Here is a 19,762-nt window from a genome sequence, read left to right as displayed (position 1 = left end):
AGGTGCTGTTGTTATCAAGTCGTTGAGAACGATAGTAAAATTGAGTGAGGTATGCTTTACCATAAATTGGTTTTTCAACCAACATAAACCAAACCTCATCCCTAAATCGTTCGAGAAGCATTAATTAGAAAAGTTAGTTAAGTTAGTAATTAGGAATTAGTTAGAACAGTTATTAAAAAGCATTCAAATGAATTCATCACTCTTGAAGCAAATGATAAGAGCTTTGTTTTAAACAAGAGTTAAAAAAAAATTATAACGTTTTTGAGAGAAAAAAACAATACAACGAAGGTATATTTGCACCCAACTTGCAACTCAATGCCAATGGTTTCAAGTTTTCGTCTTCGAAACAGAAAGCCCAGCTCTATTTGCCTTTCTGAATTTCTTCTGTTGTTCCAGTTTGAGCTGTCCAAGCCCACAGATATATATTGCACATTGTTTGGACCAACTAAATGCTTCCACATTGGTTCTTTGTACACACTGTTAGAAATTTGATTTGGATTGAAGTGATACTTTCCACAAATACATACAATTCAAGTAGTCAAATGCGTTTTTAAAGTCAATAAAAGACGTACGTCTTTTAATTAACGTATGTTCTTATTTGTTCCGACCTCTAGACCACTCCAATTGCGGTGAAAAAAAAACTAACACAAATAGAGAATTGTTGAAAGTACTTGCGTTAGTTTCTTAAATATAAGACTCTGAAAAAGTTCAATAGAGAAATAATCGTTTTGCTTAAATTAATAAAACTGTTTCTTAATATGTTTAATTTTACTAAAAAATGATTTTACTACAAAAAAAAAATTGTTTTAACGGTAGGACGAAAGCATTGAAAGCTGCAGTATAAGATTTGAACCCACTAGAAGCACCACCCATCGCGCTGTAAATGACTTGAGGCTGGAATCACATTACAGTAATCACGGCATAACCGATAGAACAGAAATCTGTACATTAATATTACTAACAATCAAATTTTCCCTAAAAGTATACTTCAACTTTTTTATAATTTGTTTTCAATTACTTAATTTTCGTGATGTTTATCGTAATGTAACATATTAGTTCGTTACTTTTATTTTTAAAAATAAGCTAAAGTTCTGTAAAAATCTGAAACAATTATTTTAATTAAGTTAAAACTTCATATATTTTAATTAAATTCAGAAACTCTGAAAAATATTTGAATTAAATACCGATTGGGTGTTGGAATCTAAAATTTCGCATTTGCTAACTGAGGTCATATATGAGTATTCTTGCTATGGATATATAGTTTTTAGAAGTTTTTTAATTTAATCAGAATGCAAAATATTGCTGTGAAACGTGCTGAAAAGTTATTTCAAATTCCAATGGAAAAAGCTTTGTTTCAATTTAATTTTCACCTTTTTATTGAATTTAAACTTTTTGTTATGATTCGATTATAATTGATGGCGATTTACAAAGTTCGTAAAGTTTCAAACTGCGTTCGATTTATATTTTATTTAATTGACACTTATTTTTAAAATTTTTCCAAATATTGAAAAAAACTCATAACGAAAATACCATAGTGAGTTTTTGTCTCACTTATTTTTTGGAGAAAAATATGTCAAAATATTTGCAAATATCAAAGTTGTCATAAATTGCCAATTTTATTTTATATGTGAACATTTTTTTATAGTAAATTAGTTAAAAAAAATTTTTACCAAAATATTATTGGATCGATGTCATAGCGTATATACATTTTTTTTATTATATAATAAAACCAAATTGAAATATTTCATAACGCAAATTGTGCAATAAAAGTTACATGATATAAAACTATAGTAGTACAATATATACGTATTTAAATATTAATTAAAAAATATATGTCATTGTTAGTGGAAATGAAGTAGTTATATATCGTTGTTTTTTCTGAAATGACATGCAGCTGTCTTAAAAGATATATACTCATGTTACCACAATGAATGCTAAGAAGCTGTTGTGTCTCGAGAAAATCTTAATAAATTTAAAAAAATGAAATTACTCTTATTTTCAGTGACATTGCCTTGAGTTGATTTATTCGCCAATATTGACAACATTTTCTTTTCAATAACTTGCCTAGTCCATTCTAAATACTACTTACTATATACAGGGTTAGGCGATTGAAGTGTCACCAACTACACACAGGTATATCTGTCAAACTAATATTACCAATTACTTAAAATTAATACGAATTTATATCGTTATAAAACAAAAGTTAATCGAAATGGAATTTAAACGTGATAGTTTGATTGCATTATATTTAGCTAAAAGTTTACAATCAGTTCATGAGCTCAAGCACATCAATATACTATAAGTTTCTCGATGTGAACAAAATTCACGTCGTAGTGGTAATGAAATGGCCAAAGAACTGAACATATCCCATCAAAGCTCCGATATATATTGCAAAGCAACGAAAAGGTAGATTGGAAAGAGCAAAGTAATTGTTATACTGGCACGAACATGGCGAATTTCTAAACTTTGTGTTCTCTGATGAGAAAAATTTCCTTATTGAGCAGTTCATAAACTCTAACTGCTCAAAATGATCGTGTTTACTTAGCTGAACGCACTGCCGAAAATTTGAGACTACGAATGGCCACCCGAAGTAATTTTCCATCTCAAGTAATGGTATGGGCAACTGTGACCGCCGATGGATGCTTTCCAATCGTTTTTATCAATGTTAATGCGCCTTATTCTCGGAAAAATATTTTGGAAGTTGCTTTAGAGATGTGGGCACGCAAACATTTTGGTCCTAGAATATGATTGTCCCAACAAGACTCGTCATCCTCTCATAAATCTCTTGTGAATCAAGAATGGTTAAAAAAACATATTTCACACTTGATTTCGTCCACTCAATGGCTTTCGAACTCGCCAGATACAAATCCAATGGACTATTCAATACCAGATGTTCACTTTCGTGAAGCATGCAACTCATTTTTTAACAGTTTGAAGGCCACAGTAAAAGAAAAGGTGGTCACACCGAGCTGGATTGATCGCCTAAACCTCTACTTTTGCTCACTTTCAGTTTCGTTTTGACGAAATTGGTTTGAGTTCAACTCTGATGCTTTTGCTTAGTACCTTAACTGTTACCTATTTCACAAAATACAAACTTATCTAATGTGTAACTCCAAAAGCGAAAATGAAACATTTACAACTGAATTTCTATTAAATTTTTATATCAATTTATTGCTTAAATTTTGCATTGTGTGATACAAACCGTCATTTAAATATCTAGCTTACTTCTGATTTCCCGAACACACCCATTTGATGGTGGGTTTTAATATAGGCAGGCATTTTGATCTATTTTTAGCATGACGGCATATGTTAATAAAGTTTATTTTTTATATTGAAACCACCAAAAGCTAGTAAAAGCGCCAGAAGGCGCTATATTCATCGATTGTATTGCCAATGTAAAAATTACATATACTACTGCCATAGAAAGCCTGTATAGTTTTTGTACGTGTAATCAATTTTATACTAATAACTTAACAGTTTTAAAGCTTAATATCTCGAGATGTATATTATTTCGACATTTAGTTTAAAGGGGAAAGATGCTTTAAATCGTTGACAATACTAAGCATCGTCATCAAATCGAAAAACCCTTAAAATATATAGACGTAGATTACCTTCAACTTTCTGGAATGTCGAATATTTAACAAAATTTTGTAGATGACATGTTAATTACTCCCAATGAAAACGAAAATATTAACAAAATCGAGTGCAGTGTCTGACTGCAGGGTTCAATTTGTTTAACCAGAAAATTTAAGCATTCGTATAAGATTAATATGCACGTGTGCAGCACTATTTAGACTATAACAAGTTATTGCTCCAGGTTGAAGGGTTTATTTATCCGAATATCACCCACTCAATGGCCCACTTAATTGAAATTCAAAATTGCAATATAAACGTGCAACATTTTCCTTCAGTTAGTAGTAGTTGAGTGCAATGTAATCACATCCATCCAACACATGCACACCTAACCAATACAAATAAATGCCTGTTGGAGGGTGTATAAATTTAAAATAAATTACATACGTGTAAAATCTCATTGCTTATGTTGTAAGTTTACACCGCTGCTTGGCTTAGCAGAGCCTAAAGTCAATTAAGATAGCAACCTGCTCTTATTACCGAACTGCATCCTCTTTCCTGCGCTTCCTATACTATAAGTACCATACTACTTATAGGAGCTACAGTAGAGCTGTAAGACAAATGTTATGTTGACAACACTTTAAAACTGAAAATTTGAGCGCAATTTATATGCAATAACTGGATTTTTAGGGCTTACTCACAACTAATGTGTACGTAATATATTATTATTTTATTATAATATTGTAGACTATAATGCGGAAAAGAAATACTGGGTATATAAATAAATACCTTATACGATAAAGAGAATTTGAATCGGGTTGGAAGAAGTTAAAATTAATAATGCCAGAGCAATAATTATCAATTATCGTGTTGTGTAGAGTCACAATAAAAAAAAAATAACTTAATTTCTTCCAAAATTTCAGTGCTCTCTAAACATATTGTGATATTATGAATTAATTATTCACTGCATGCATATACTGACTTATTTTTGTATGTCAATTAAAATAATGTAAACGAAGAGCGATTATTGTTGTGAATATGTATGTGGGCTTGGTTTTAAGTCAAAAAAATTCATTAAAAATATGGGGGTTACTATTTATATTTTAAGCGTTGGCACAACATGGATTATTGTCAGATGTCAACTGTCGTTTCCATACGAAAGTTAATAAACGAAAATTTATTATTAAACATAACCTATCTTAGACTTATTTACAATGATTTGTAAATAAAGTGTTCACAAAAAATTGAGTTAACGCGAAAAAGTTTTCGTGCGATGATTTATTATGACTTTCGGCGTGGATCATCAAGACAAGAGTGCATCGATCAACTTACTTTCACATTTTGCGATGAAGCTCTATCCTTTACCACTGTGAAACGCTTGTATATTGATTTTAATAGTGGCCGCAGTTCTTTCACTGACAAAATTGGTATTCGTAAAGATCGTCCAAAGTTAATAGTTGTAACAAAAAACATAGATCCAACAAATCCAAAGCCAACAAAAGTTGGTCGCGCTCAAAGCACTTCGAAGCTTGTTTTTTCGGAAAAACTGGTGATGTGGCAACTGTACTCGTACAATTAATGGAACGTAAAACGGTCAATTCCGAAAGGTATACAAACATTTGTTTACCGAAAGCCTTCAGTAAAATATGGAAATCAACAAACGCTGTCGGACCACTCTCGCATATCTATCATATAAATCTATCAAGTTCATGCGCTATTGCGTAAAGTTAGTTTTATCCACCCAATTTCCACACAGAAGTTAAGTTATTATAACATAAATTTACTTAATTTATAAAGTTAGTGCATTATTGATTTTATTTACAAATATTTTGAAGCAAAGAAATAGCTATATTGTTTTAAAAAAGTTGAGTCTTACACAAAATAATGTGTTCTTATACCTTGTGATCAAAAAAGAACTTATTCGTTCTTTTTTTGAACTCCCGCGCTTTTCCAATCGGTAAATTTTTTTCTTTTCACGCTGGCAACACTATTATACACATTCTGTCAAAGTTTAACGCATATCGTACGATTAGTTGTTGTTTGGCGTCTATACAAAGAAGTCGAAAAATTTTTTCGTGTGGCGATTTTTAGATGAATTTCAATCAAAAAAAACTTCGTTGTGATGTGACCAAAGAGATGATTTCCAACGCACATAGTGACCCCACATTCATCGAACGCATCATAACTGGTGATGAGACATGGGTCTATGAATTCGACATGCCCACCAAACAACAAGCCACCGAATACCGAATGGTGCTTCGAAGGTGAGACGAAACCGAAAAGAAAACGCCAAAGTCGGTCCAAAATCAAGGTTATACTGACTTCGATATTCGTGGTGTGGTGCACTATGAATTCCTTCCGGACGGTCAAGCGATCGATAAGCAGTATTATTTGGCCGTTATGCGTCGTTTACATGAGGACATTCGCAAAAAGAGGCCAGATTTATGGAAGAAAAATTCATGGATTTTACACCACAATAACGCAACGGTTCACACAGCGTTGGTTGTGTAGCAGTTTTTGGCCAAAAACTCCACCAGTATCATCAACCAAGCACCGTACTCTCCAAATATGGCCCCGTGTGACTTTTTTCTCTTCCTCCGACTCGAATTGCCATTGCGAGGAACGCGTTTTGAGACCATAGAGACCATAAAAAAGAATTCGCTGTGTGAACTAAAGGCCATACCTTCGGCGGCCTATAAAACTTGTATGGAAAATTGGATCAAGCGTTGGCATGCATGTATTGCCGCAGGAGGAGAGTACTTTGAAGGCAATATATTATATTTACTCTACACCTGTTAGATATGCGTTATCTCTTGGTTTACTTAAGTTCAAAAAATAAAGCCGTACATAAAGCTGTGCTAAAAAAATAAGATGATATTATATGTAGCAATTAGCGCTTTTTAAATACTCTCCTCTTGACACAAATTATTTATATCCATGTTTTTTTCAATCCTATATATAACTGTTGTAATCTATTTCCAAAACAACGTTCAAAGTCCATAGCTATTCGGTTTTTATCTCCTCAATCACTTCGAAACAGTGTTTCAGGAGCGCTTTCTTGAGGTTATGGAATAGCTAAAAGTTACAGGTTTCGGTCGTTCGAGGTGAATTGTATCTTCAACACTTTCTCTGTTTTCTACGAACGTTTTATACCAATTGTATCATTCCAGCTTTTCACCAATCTAAAAGAAAAAGTTCCCCACGTATTTTAAATTAAAAATATCACTTTATTTTTATATCACGAAGTTAAATATAGATTTTAAAATTTATAAACAATTTTATTCTATATTTTGTTTATAATGTTGATACTTGTAATAATACTTCTCATTAGTGTGACAAAGGAACCTTGGAATATTTTTACATTGTAAAGCAAAAACCAAAAATTTGTTTAATAAATTTATAAAAAAATTTATAAAATATTTTTCTTTATTACTCATTCAAAATTTTTATTTCTTCTGTAAGTTGTGGAATTTCTAAATTATTTGCAAAATGTCTCGACGGGAAAAAGTTGCACATTATCTTCAAGCTATCCCTCAAGCAAGAATGATTAATCGTTTGACGCGTGAACAAATAGCTGATTTTAAAAGGGCTTATATGAAATATGACAAGGATCGTGATGGAAAAATTACAATGAAGGAATTGGGGGGCCTTTTGAAATTCCTTGGTAAGCAACCCAATGACTCCAAATTGCGTCAAATGTTCGAACAGACGGATCTAGATAGAAATGGGACAATTGACTTCAGTGAATTCTTGAACTTGATGTCACGACAATTGAAAAAACCTGATGGTAGCGAGAGTAAAGAACCAAAAAAAGACAATCGCTTAACTCCAGATCAGATTGCAGAATTCAAGGAAATTTTTCACATGTTCGACAAAGATGGTGATGGCCACATTTCACCTATTGAACTAGGAATCGTAATGCGATCAGTTGGTATTTACCGTAATGAAGATCAATTGCGGAAAATGATTGATGAAGTTGACATAGATGGGGATGGAGTGGTGGACTTTACTGAGTTTTTGATGCTAATGGCACGCTTTTCAAAAGAAACAGGCAGCCCAAAAAGTATTCTTAAAGCAAAGGCAGCAGCGGTTAATACTTTTATAGACTCTATTCCAAAAACAAAACAAACTGATCGTTTCACTAAAGAACAGATTGGTAAATATAAGAAAGCATTTATGAAATTTGATAGAGATCATGACGGTAATATCTCTGCCAAGGAATTGGAAACAATATTGAATTTTTTAGGTTCACCCACAACTGGGGTCAAATTATTAGAAATGTTTGAAGTAGCTGATATAGATAACAATGGAACAATTGATTTTAGTGAGTTTTTAAATTTAATGTCACAGCTATTAAAGAAAGCACCTAAGACCACTCGATTAACTCCAAATCAAGTAGCTGAGTTTAGGGAAGCATTTAAACATTTTGACAAAAATGGTGATGGTAAAATTGACCCTGAGGAACTGGAAATAGTTATGCGATCACTCAACATCAAAAAAACTAAAGCGCAGTTACAAGATATATTCAATGAGGTTGATTTAGATGGTAATGGAACAATTGACTTCAGCGAGTTTTTAATTTTAATGTCTCGGCAAATAAAGGAGTCTTGGAAATCAAAGACCGTTCCTGACAAAAAAACGGCTGGTGTTAAGCGTTTTGTTAAAATCATTACTGAAGCAAAAAAAGCTGATCACTTAACTACACAGCAGGTATATAATATCAGAAAAGCTTTTACTAAATTCGATAGTAATCGTAAAGGTAGTATCACAGAAAAGGAATTCGAAGGTGTTATGCAAACCTTTGGTACTAAACTCACTGAAACCCAACTACTATATTTGTTCCGTGAGTATGATTTAGATGGCAATGGAGAGATAAACTTCTCGGAATTATTGCATTTAATGTCAAAGTTGATAAAAGGTGACATTAAGGATAATATTCCAGCAAGAATGGCAGATCGTCTTAATCCAGAACAGATTTCTGAGTATAGAGATATTTTTAAGGTGTTCGATAAAGATGGTAACGGTTATATTACAGCTAAAGAGTTGAAAGATGTTATGGAATCGCTTGGAGCAAATGTTACCCAAACTCAATTGCAAGAGTTAATACAAGAAGTTGATTTGGATGGTAATGGAACTATTGACTTTAGCGAATTTCTAATTTTAATGTCAAGGCAGAAAAAGGGAGCAGTTGGCTACAGGATTAACGTTAAATCGAAAAGAGCTGCAGTTGATCGCTTTGTTGAAACTGCTTCTAAAAGAATGAGAATCAAACGTTTAACTCCAGAGCAGATAGCAAAATTCAAGGAAGCATTTTCATTATTTGATAAAGATTCGGATGGCAATATTACACAAAACGAGCTAGAAACAGTTATGCGATCTCTAGGTGCAAAACCTACGGCGAAACAATTGAAAAGTATGATGGATGAAGCTGACATAGATGATGGTGGAACAATTGACTTCACAGAGTTTTTGATATTAATGTTACGTTTGATGAATGAACCTGATGGATACAAGGTTATTCCAAAAGGAGCAAAAGCTGTTGTTAATCGTTTGGCTATGGGTGCCTCTGTACCAAAAAAGAAGACCCGTTTAACTCCAGAGCAGATAGTAGAAATTAGGGAAGCTTTTATGGTGTTTGATAAAGAGGGCACAGGTGGTATTACATCGTATGACGTTGAAAAAGTTATGCGATCATTCAATATGCATCCAACTGCTGAACAATTAAAAAGTATGGTTCGCGAGGCTGATATAGACGGTAATGGAATAATAGATTTTACCGAATTTTTAATGTTGATGTCACGAGAAATAAAAGTAATAGATAGTAAAACTACTCCTGCGGAAGATTTATATGGTCTAACAGCGGAACAAATTGTTGAATTCAGAAAACTTTTTATGTTTATCGATGAAGATAGCGATGGAACTATATCACTTGAGCAGCTTGGTAATGGTATAGATCTTCTCGGTATGCATATAACTGAAGAACAATTACAAGACATGTTCTATGAGGCTGATGTTGATGGCAGTGGAAAAATTGAATTCACGGAATTTTTGCTTCTAATGTCACCACTAGTGAACGAAACAGGTGAATATAAATACATTCCTAAAGCACAATTGACTGATCATTTCGATCCAGAACAAATTGCTGAATTCAAAGAATCTTTTGCATACTTTGATAAAGATTGTGATGGTAACATAACAGCCAAAGAACTAGGAATACTAATGCGATACCTTGGTACGAATACTACCGAGGCTGAATTGATTGATATTGTTCGTAGTGCTGATGTAGATGGTAGTGGTAAAATAGACTTTATCGAATTTTTGATTATTCTTTCAAATAAAATGAAAGAAGAATGTAACTGTATAAGCATTCCAAAAATAAATGTTGGTGATCGTTTATCTCCATATCAGATTGCTGAATTTAGGGAAGTTTTTACACGTTTCGATAACGACAATGATGGTTATATTTCAGGAAAAGAACTAGGAAGCATTATGCAAGCTCTTGGCTTGTATCCCACTGAGTCCCAGTTGCGTCAAATATCTCACGATGCACATATACAGTGGAAAGGAAGAATTGATCTCACTTCTTACTTCACGTTAATTTCCTACTATATGAAAGATATGGGTGGCTATAAACGAGTAACTGAAATTAAATTTCCTATCGCAAACTGTTCAGATAAGGAAATTCCTATACCCAAAAAAAAAATTCAACACTTCACTCCGGAAGAGATTTCAAAATTCAGAGAAACCTTTGTAATGTTTGATGTTGCCGGTAATGGTGCTATCACAGCTAATGAATTAGCAACTGGTATGCGGCATTTAGGTATGAATTTTAAGGACACTGAAGTACAGATAATGTTTAACGAAGTTGATGTAGATAGACGTGAAATAATAGGATTTGATCAGTTCGTAAAATTGATGTCATTCCAGTTAAAAGATACGGGGAGTTATGAAAAAACTTATGAAGCTTTTCGTGTTTTCGATAAAAATGGAACAGGTCGTATATCTATGAATGAACTGCGATGCATAATGACAAGCTTGGGAGAAAAATTAACAAAAGAAGAGGTAGAGGAATTGATACAAGATGCTGATATAGATGTGAATGGTCAAATAAATTATGCTGAGTTCATTGCATATATGATTTCTAAGTAAATTTTAATTTAAACTGTTATTCCATAATATAATACAGAAAGAAGAAATACATTAGATAAAGATATTGAATAATGTGTTTTGTATTTCGTTAGTTTTTAATATTAAAAATTAATTATGTGTACTAATATTTGTTCGTAAATTACGGTACATTCATTTATTAATGATACTCCTAAAAAAAGAAAAATGTGTAGTCATAATACAATTTAAATCACTTTCTTCTTCTTCTCTTATCCTTTTCTTCCAATGAAGCATTTTTCTTCTTCCCCCACTATCCCTTTTTATTAGATTCTGTAACTGATATCGTTCCAGAAATAATTGGTTTCTCTTAGCTCTTCCTTAATTGTCCTCCAAGTTCTGGCTTCCGCTTTATCATAGCTATGACTTTGCCATAGATTAAAAATTCAAAGAAAAATATAAATATGTAAATACAAACATTTGGAGAAATTGCAAAAATAATTGAATATAAAAATAAACAACAATAGTATGCAAGAATGATTGAATGATAAATTTAAAACAAATTTTATTTTACGCCCGCAATCGACTCGAAAGATATTCCTTAAAATGGTAATTTTAGCTTCGTCAATAAATATATGCACTCGAGACCATATCAGGTGACTACACGCTTAGGCTACCATATTCATTGAGATTTTTTGGGAGAGAAAAAGACGGCTTTCTTTTTTATATTACTTGCTTTTTATATCGCACCTGTCTATTGACACGTAATAATGTTATTTAAGGTATTCGCAAGTATAAGTAATATCAAATCAATATCTAAGAATTATAATCATTTAATTTTTTTCAGGGTATTCACTTTAATTTAGGTTTGCGTCCATCAACCAATAACTAACACATTTAGCTAATCAAGGATTTGGTCCTCAATAAACTCCAATAAGCAATACGAGTCCTTGCTTTAAATTACGTTGTGTACTTCTGTTTCTTAATTTTCTTCTTCTTTTTTTTTTGAGCACTTTTATGCAATGTAATCGCTTGGATGATCAACTGTGAGAAGAGCTCCGCGGAATTCTGATAATAAGTTTTTCAGATGATTTTATAGAAGCAGAGCACATAACTCTGAAGATTACAAGCAGTTCACTTTGATAAACACTCTGCATACAAACCCTTCTATATCATATGTTTATATCCTATCCTATCACTTTTTCCCAATATAATTCATTTTGCAAAATTGATATTAAAGAGAAGTTTCAGTTGATATTCCAGATTGATTGGTTTGCTCATAGGCATAGAATAAAGAAATATTTTAATTAAATCATTAAATGAAACAGAAATGACTACTATGCAAAATTTCGTTTTTAAATTGGTACATAATATTAACTCCGATCTTTCAGATCTTATTGATTTGAATAGAATTCGAAAAAATTATTGCAATGCACTTACTTTGAATGCAAGTTTTAAAGCTTATATCCTAAACTGTAAGTTTTTTACACTAAAAAAGGTTTAAGTTGATTGAACACAAATCTGAAATAGGAAAACATGTAAAATCTATTATAATAATCTATTATAATATCAAAATTTCGAGAAGGTCTTTACTTTTGATATACCATGCAGCTTTTAGCATACGTCTCATTACAATATTCAAATGAGTTTGAACTTTTCAAAGCAATCAAGTCTTTTAAACAATGCTTTCTGATTATTAAGATAAAGTAAAATAAATGAAAAGTAAAGACAAGGCTTAGATGTATGTCTTTGATTAATCACGCAAATGTTGTCTAAAAAATTATATAATTTCGAAAATATCGCACGAAAGTCGTTCGCAAATCAAAATCATGTTAACAGTTTTCTTTCATGGATGGATGATTTATTATCATGCAGTGTATTATAAAACCATTCCGCGCGGAGAAACTGTATTATGTGACCGAGATATTTGACCTATTCGCAAAAAGAGGTCAAAACTATGGCCAAATAATTCTTCGTTTTTACACCACAATTATTTATTATTTCGTTAAAAAATCATTGTATACACCTAATTTGTCAGAAGTGTGTCTCTTGGTTTATTTCTGACTTTAAGAGACTGCTCAGACAACACCGTTTCAGTACCATAGAGAAAATAAGAACCGTAACGATGCACGTTGTGAAGGTCAATCCAAAAATCAACTTTTTGAGTTGTTTCCAGGGTTGGAAAAAATATTGACGTAAATCTTTTATGTCGGAATGGGAATAGTTTGAAAGCGATGAAATAGAGTTAAAAGAAAAAAGATTTTTGAGGTTATAAATAATTGTACCTGATTTTGATCACACTGTTGTATGAGATTATTTAAACGATTTCAGCTTCTATATCGATTTAAACGATTTAAGTTATGGCTACAATAGAGTATCCGGAAAATGTTCTTTTAACACTATAAGGACAAAGAATGAATAATGAGAATCAAATAAAGCAAACACAACTTATTATTAAGATAAGGAAATTAACTTACATCCGATACATTTATTGTTTTTTAATTAACGTTTCCCATTAATATATAATTCCTGACTTTAATTACATTGGTGAATGATGTTGACGATTTTTTATTATTTTCTTTGTAAATATCATTTTTCTTTGTTATTTTTACTGTTTTCTTTTTAATTTATTATTATATGTTTCGTTTCGTTGTTTTTCGAAAAGAAAAAATTAAATTTTCAGAATATTTTTCAAAAGGGAAGAACATTCCTAATACCTGTAATACTTATCAAAATCCTTTAATGTCCTCTTATTCAAAACATTTTACATTTTTATGTATTTTAAGTTTCTTTTTTCTTTCGCGAATTTTTGTAAATTTTTATTAACGATTATGGAACAATGCCGCCAAATTTATACTGTGGGATTGCCACGTGTTCTTGTGTGAATTTTATTTATTTGAAAACTGTAAATCTTTTTAAGATTTTTTAAACTTAGATTCTTTTTTTATATTCATTGAATGTAACTAGCAACTTTTTCATCGGTTATTGAAAAAGTTTTTCTTTCTCGACATTAGGAGTGTAATTATTGTAAAATTTGTATTTGTATAAAGTTAAAAACATACAAAAAGGTTAGGGATTCAAAGTCGGGCAGTCAAAAAAAATATAAGCACATGCTTGTGATGGTATCTTAAAAAATTATTCTACCAATAAAAAATTTCTCTTTATATTTTAATGGATAAATCAGCTCTTTGCTCTAACAGTTAACAGATCAGTCTTGATTATCCAATTCTTGTGGATTTATTACCATCGATGCCTGTATAACCAAACACTTAGCAAATCACTATTCTATTAGACTTTTAGAAGTCTTAAGAAAATTTCTTTTAGGACAAAAAACTGATTTTCTTAACTGTTTATATAAATACAGACGCAGGCATTTTTAACCCTTTAGAATGATTAAAGCAAGTACAAAACGTAATGGTGGGAACTTTCACTTGAACTACACATATTTCCCACATAAGTCATTTTTGGATCATTCATAAATTTATATTTATATATGTACCACACATAAAAATATTTTAGCCAAATTAAAATAAATTTCTTTAATAGAACAGAACCAAATAGAATCAAATTTATTATTTATGTGTTAAATTTTTTAATAGAACTCATTTAACCTAGTTAATGTTTAAATAAAGGAAGCAGTTTATCATATATAAATTCATAGATGTAAAGTGTGTCCAATCAGTACTATATAGCTACAAATAAAGATTCTTTATTCTTTAATCAAGATTCTTTATTCTTTAATAAAGATTCTTTATTCTTTAATAAAGATTCTTTATTCTTTAATAATGATTCTTTATTCTTTAATAAAGATTCTTTATTCTTTAATAAAGATTCTTTATTCTTTAATAAAAAAAAATTTAGATGAAAATTGACAACTATGTTCAGTATTGTTTAGAAAAATTACTATAAAAACATTGATTTAATACATTTATCGAAATGTATTTTCAATTTTTTTTGTAATTCAACATTTATTTACTTTTGCTCCTAAGTTAGGGTTGTAACAGAAAGAGGTTTGATGTGTACATATAGTTAGATTTAAAAGGTAAGCGATAAAAACAAAAAATGTTATAAATAGTAAAATAATTATATATGTATATATGTAAAAGTTCAGCTCAAAAAATATTGTAAAAAAATTAAATATATGTACAAGTTAATTGTTAATACGACTGCTGAGTACCGACTGCTTACGATCGACTACTGCTGCCGACTACCTACTCCCGACTGCCTACTCCCGGCTGACTACTACTACTGCTACTACTTGACTGCTTAACTGACTTCTAGATGACTGCTTAACCGGCTTGCATAAATTAAATAAAATAAAACTTTTATTTATTATATTTTTTTTCTACTTAATCGAGCTCAAGTCGACTTTATTTATTTAATACCAACTTAACACTTACAATCCTTACTTAAGACTAACTTTTCAATCAACATCTCTACTCACTTTTTGCATATGCACCTGCATTACAAAATGAGGTGCAAAGCAAAGAAGATAGAGCGAACCTCACTCTCAGAGAAGTAACATATTTTTTTTATATTTTGTTCGTTAACTCATACAGCCATAGTCAAAAGTATTTACACAACGAAAGTTTTTGCACATATTGCATAAAAACATGTTTTTATTGTTGTTGTTGGACGTAAGTTGCAAAAATATTTTTTGTTGTTACTTAGTTTTATTTATGCAGAACCAAATAAAAAAAGAATTGGAAAGATAACTGTTCAGTTGACAAAAATATAAGCAACTGCGCTGATGCTTATTAGTTGTCAAAAGTATTTACACAAATTTTTTTTGCGTTAAAAGTATTTACACAAAACCTTAACTTCATTTTCTTCTTCTTAATTAATGAATTTTTTAAAAAATTTTTTATGCTTATTTAATTAATATAATTAATATTTGGTTACACCACCTTTGGGATCAATAACTGACCGCAACCTAGCTGGAATTGATCCAATCAAGTTGCGTATCAATTCGGACCGAATATTCCCTATTTCAATTATGCTATCACTACATTTTGGATTTTTATTAATAGTATTTTGTTGTTTTATGAAGTCTTAAGCATATTCAATGACATTAAGACCAGGGCTCTGTGCAGGCTATAAAAAAACAGCATGGTTTAACTCTTTTAAAATTGGATTAAGTCTGCATCCTTGATGACATGGTGCATTGTCATGTTGTAGAACCCAGTTATTGATTGGAAAAGGTCTATTTTCTGACGTTATGACATGGTTTTTTAAAATACCAATATAACCGGACTGATTTAAGGTGCCATTTTTCGGTACCAAATCTTCAAATGCATAGCATTATAGACATCCCCAAAACAAAACCATGCCACCTTCAAATTTATTGAGTGACTGCACTGCTTTATTCTTTCGGAGTTGCCGTAAATGCATGGAGTGGATATCAAATGAACCCTAGAATTGAAATCCAGACTCATCTATTCATAACACATTGTAACAAAACTGTATAGGTTACTTATAATACTTCAAAACAAATGAGAGAATATTTGATAAGGTCGTTAGAGTAATATTGCCTCTTTTGTGTACCACATATGTATTGATATTAAGTTTCCGCCCAGTTCTCTTCAAATTTTTTAAATTTTCGCATATGTTCTTATTTTTAACTAGATTTTACACCGTTTTATATAAAATTTTGCATAACTTTACTAAGTTCGTCGCCGAAATCCCACTCTTATATTAGGTACCAACCTTAGATCGAATTTCAACTGATAATTCCTTGGTTTTTATCATTTTCCTGAATAATTTCTGAAATTTTGAAATCTCTAAACTTGTGTAGTTTGTGACAACAGCACTTACTTAAACGAAATCCTAGAATAAATGTTAATTAATGTTTTGTGTAAATACTTTTGACGCGAAAAAAATGTGTGTAAATACTTTTGACAACTAATAAGCATCAGCGCAGTTGCTTATATTTTTGTCAAATGAACAGTTATCTTTCCAATTCTTTTTTTATTTGGTGCTGCATAAATAAAACTAATTAACAACACAAAAATTTTTTGCAACTTACGTCCAACAACAACAACAAAAACATGTTTTTATGCAATATGTTCAAAAACTTTCGTTGTGTAAATACTTTTGACTATGGCTGTATATATCTACAAAAAATGTTTAGGGAAAAGCAAATCTTAAATGATCTGATTTTAAGACTATTTAATATATATGAGAATATTGCCTTAGTTGATTGCGGATCAGTGCAGTTGAAAAGAGATTTATTGTCTCTGAAGACTGTAAGTAAGAAACTAAGATGGTGATTTCGTACTGATGAGTAAATGGGGTACTCAAACATAAAGTGATTCAACGTTTCTTCATTTTGTAAATTACAAAGTGTACAGAGATAGTTGATTTCAAGTCTGTGAATTTACCCATTAATACAAAAACGAGTGCAGTGAGTTGTTGACAACCGCAATTGGGCGATAACCTTTGCCATAAAAAATTGCTTACGATCAAAGAGGTAACAGGCAGGTTTATCATCGAGGGCTCTTAATATATTGCAATTCATGGAATGTGAGTTGGTGGCTTTAAAAATGTTTGTAAACTTAAGATATCTTTGGTAGCGTTCAAGGGTCGTAGTTCGGTTATCAATCCAAGTTGCTGCAGTCGGTGTTACCCACAAGTTTGTCATATTTACAACTTAATGAAAGCCATTAAATTGTGTAGCCCAATTAAATTCACTTGTAGAAGTATTATTTACGTGTAGGTAAATGAGACGAAAGAGACAATGTTTGGGGTATCTTGATTGGTCCATTTGAAAAATTCGTATAATAAAATCGATTGCGCGTTTGAAAACTCTATATAAAACTTTCACAAGGCCTAGTTCAAGTCTAAGGACTGCATTATTTGCAACTTGGGGGAGTACTAACAAGCGCTTGTAGTACGTTGACTGAACGATTTGTAGTGAATCTCAGTATCGTAGACCCCACAGTTCTGATGCATATAAAAGTGTTACAGATATAGTGCAGTCGTTTAGCCCGACCTTCCGAAGAGTCTGATTTAAATTTACTAATAGTTTGTATTGACGTACCGACCGCCATTTTCCCTTTTCTTTTGACTGTTTCTGCTGCACATTTGCCTAATGTGGAGCTTGAAAAATTTACTCCTAACCATGTGTAGGACTTCACGACAGAAATTTTGTGACATTTGTAGAAGAAATTTTCTGCTATTGGTTTTGCCCCTCTTCTAAAGTGGAAAATGTGGTTTTTTCCATGTTTACAACAAGCTTATTTTTTTGCAGTAGCTTTCAAGTGCCAATAAATTTTTTACAAAATAATAGAACAACGGCATCATCTGCAAAAAGCAGCATCGAAATATCATGTAAACCGTCAATATTGATCCCTTCAGTATTTGCATTCCTTAATTGCAAATATTGAATTAAGGAAGAACAGCAATTCTCAAGATCAGCAATAAACAATATGAAAAGGAAAGGGCTTAGAATTTCCCCTTGCAGAACGCCTTAACTGGTAACAGAGATAGGATCGGAGTCTTTTTGTCGAAGTTTGATCACGAAGGACGCCTTGTCGTAAATAGACTGGAGAATTTTAATTAAGCGCGAACATATACGTTGTAAATGAAGTTTTTGCCAGAGCAGCATCTGGTCAATAAAATCAAATGCCCATTTGAAATCAATAAAAAATCCGTAAGGAGAGTTGCTTTTTAGACGTGGATGTAATTGAATTGCTGTTTGAAGTGTAAAAATATTATCAGTACATGATCGAAATGTATTTATTTTACATTTATAATTTAATCGAAAAATTCAAGACATTTTTTAGTCTTTGTGATATTACAAGTCCAATTTATTCAAAACGTGAAAATGTTCTAAACCAAAGTATAGATAAATATCTATAAAATCAACAATCATCGTTCTGAAAACTTAGAATTTCTTATAGTATCGAATATACTTCTTAAAAATTTGCATTTCAATAGGTATGAAATTCATCTGGTTCATAATCTGGTTCATGAATTGAACCAGATTACAATGTTTTGTCTAGAAAGTGTGCATATTAGACGTAAGAACAATTCAATATCAGAACACAATCATAATTTATAAAAAAAAATCATTTAGGGGATATATTTATTTTTAGTTAATAGATTCATAGATGTATTTAGAAATCAAAAAAATCATAAGCTACCCATGATATACATTATTTCGTCTTAGTAGCACATTGAATCATAATTCATTTAAAAAGTTCAACTTTTGAAATTTGCTCTCTGAGCATACCTATTCATATTAAAAATTTAAATAATTAAGTAACTAGTAACTCAACATTTTTTTTGAATGTGTTATTATCGGCTGATAAGTTCATAAGACAACACTGTGGCAACGCCAATAATGGTAAATAAATAAAATTTTTAAAAAGTGGCAACTTTTTAATGATCCTCATAAAATTTTTAATATTTAACCGATTACTCATTAAGTTTTAGCTGTTTTAGTGACGCGATTTTCAGTTCAATGGAATTAAAATAATTTCGAATCCAATGAGTTATCATTACCATTATTTTTTGATGAGAAGAAAAACACCGAGACGGAAAAATCTTAACTTTGCGAGTGCTACTCGGACCCTGTTCCATCGAGACAAATAGTATTGAAGTGGTTTGCTCACTTTAAAAACGACCTGATTAGACAACAATCGGTAACCTCGCCCTAAGCAGCCAAAAACGCATCAAACAGCTGGCAAAGTTGTCGCATCTGAATTTTGGGATGCGCGTAGAGTATTGTTTACGAACAACTTTGAAAAAGACCAAACCACCAGTAACAATCGCATCATACCCCAACTTGTGTATTCGAGAGAAAAAAAATTCAAAACAACGGCGCTGTTTCCAAGTCATTGCCTCTAATAGCCAAATTAAATGAATTGCTTTCGTACTATTCATATTCACCAAAATTGGCGCTCACTCATTACTACATATAACAGACCTCAAGAAACTTGGTGTCTATACCCAGCAATCTATATAAATACTATTAGATAATTCATAAGTAATTTGTAGCTACGTGCCTCAATGGAATATATTAATTACAGTACCTATATACAATACTATACTGTGCATAAAGCACATTTTTTTTAGATTTTCC

At 31.4% G+C, this 19,762-nt stretch overlaps 1 protein-coding gene across 1 annotated transcript; it reads left to right on the top strand.

The window, feature by feature from the left end:
• The first annotated feature begins 6,997 nt into the window (after window positions 1-6,997).
• Window positions 6,998-10,785, top strand: LOC119680298. The gene has a single exon (XM_038093050.1). It carries the CDS (start codon window positions 7,063-7,065, stop codon window positions 10,720-10,722), a length of 3,660 nt encoding a protein of 1,219 aa, XP_037948978.1. The 5' UTR covers window positions 6,998-7,062; the 3' UTR covers window positions 10,723-10,785.
• The last annotated feature ends 8,977 nt before the right edge of the window (window positions 10,786-19,762 follow it).

This window comes from Teleopsis dalmanni, chromosome 2, assembly GCF_002237135.1.
Source record: "Teleopsis dalmanni isolate 2A chromosome 2, ASM223713v2, whole genome shotgun sequence".
In the NCBI taxonomy this organism is placed as follows: domain Eukaryota; kingdom Metazoa; phylum Arthropoda; class Insecta; order Diptera; family Diopsidae; genus Teleopsis; species Teleopsis dalmanni.
This window is presented reverse-complemented; position numbering and strand designations above follow the sequence as displayed.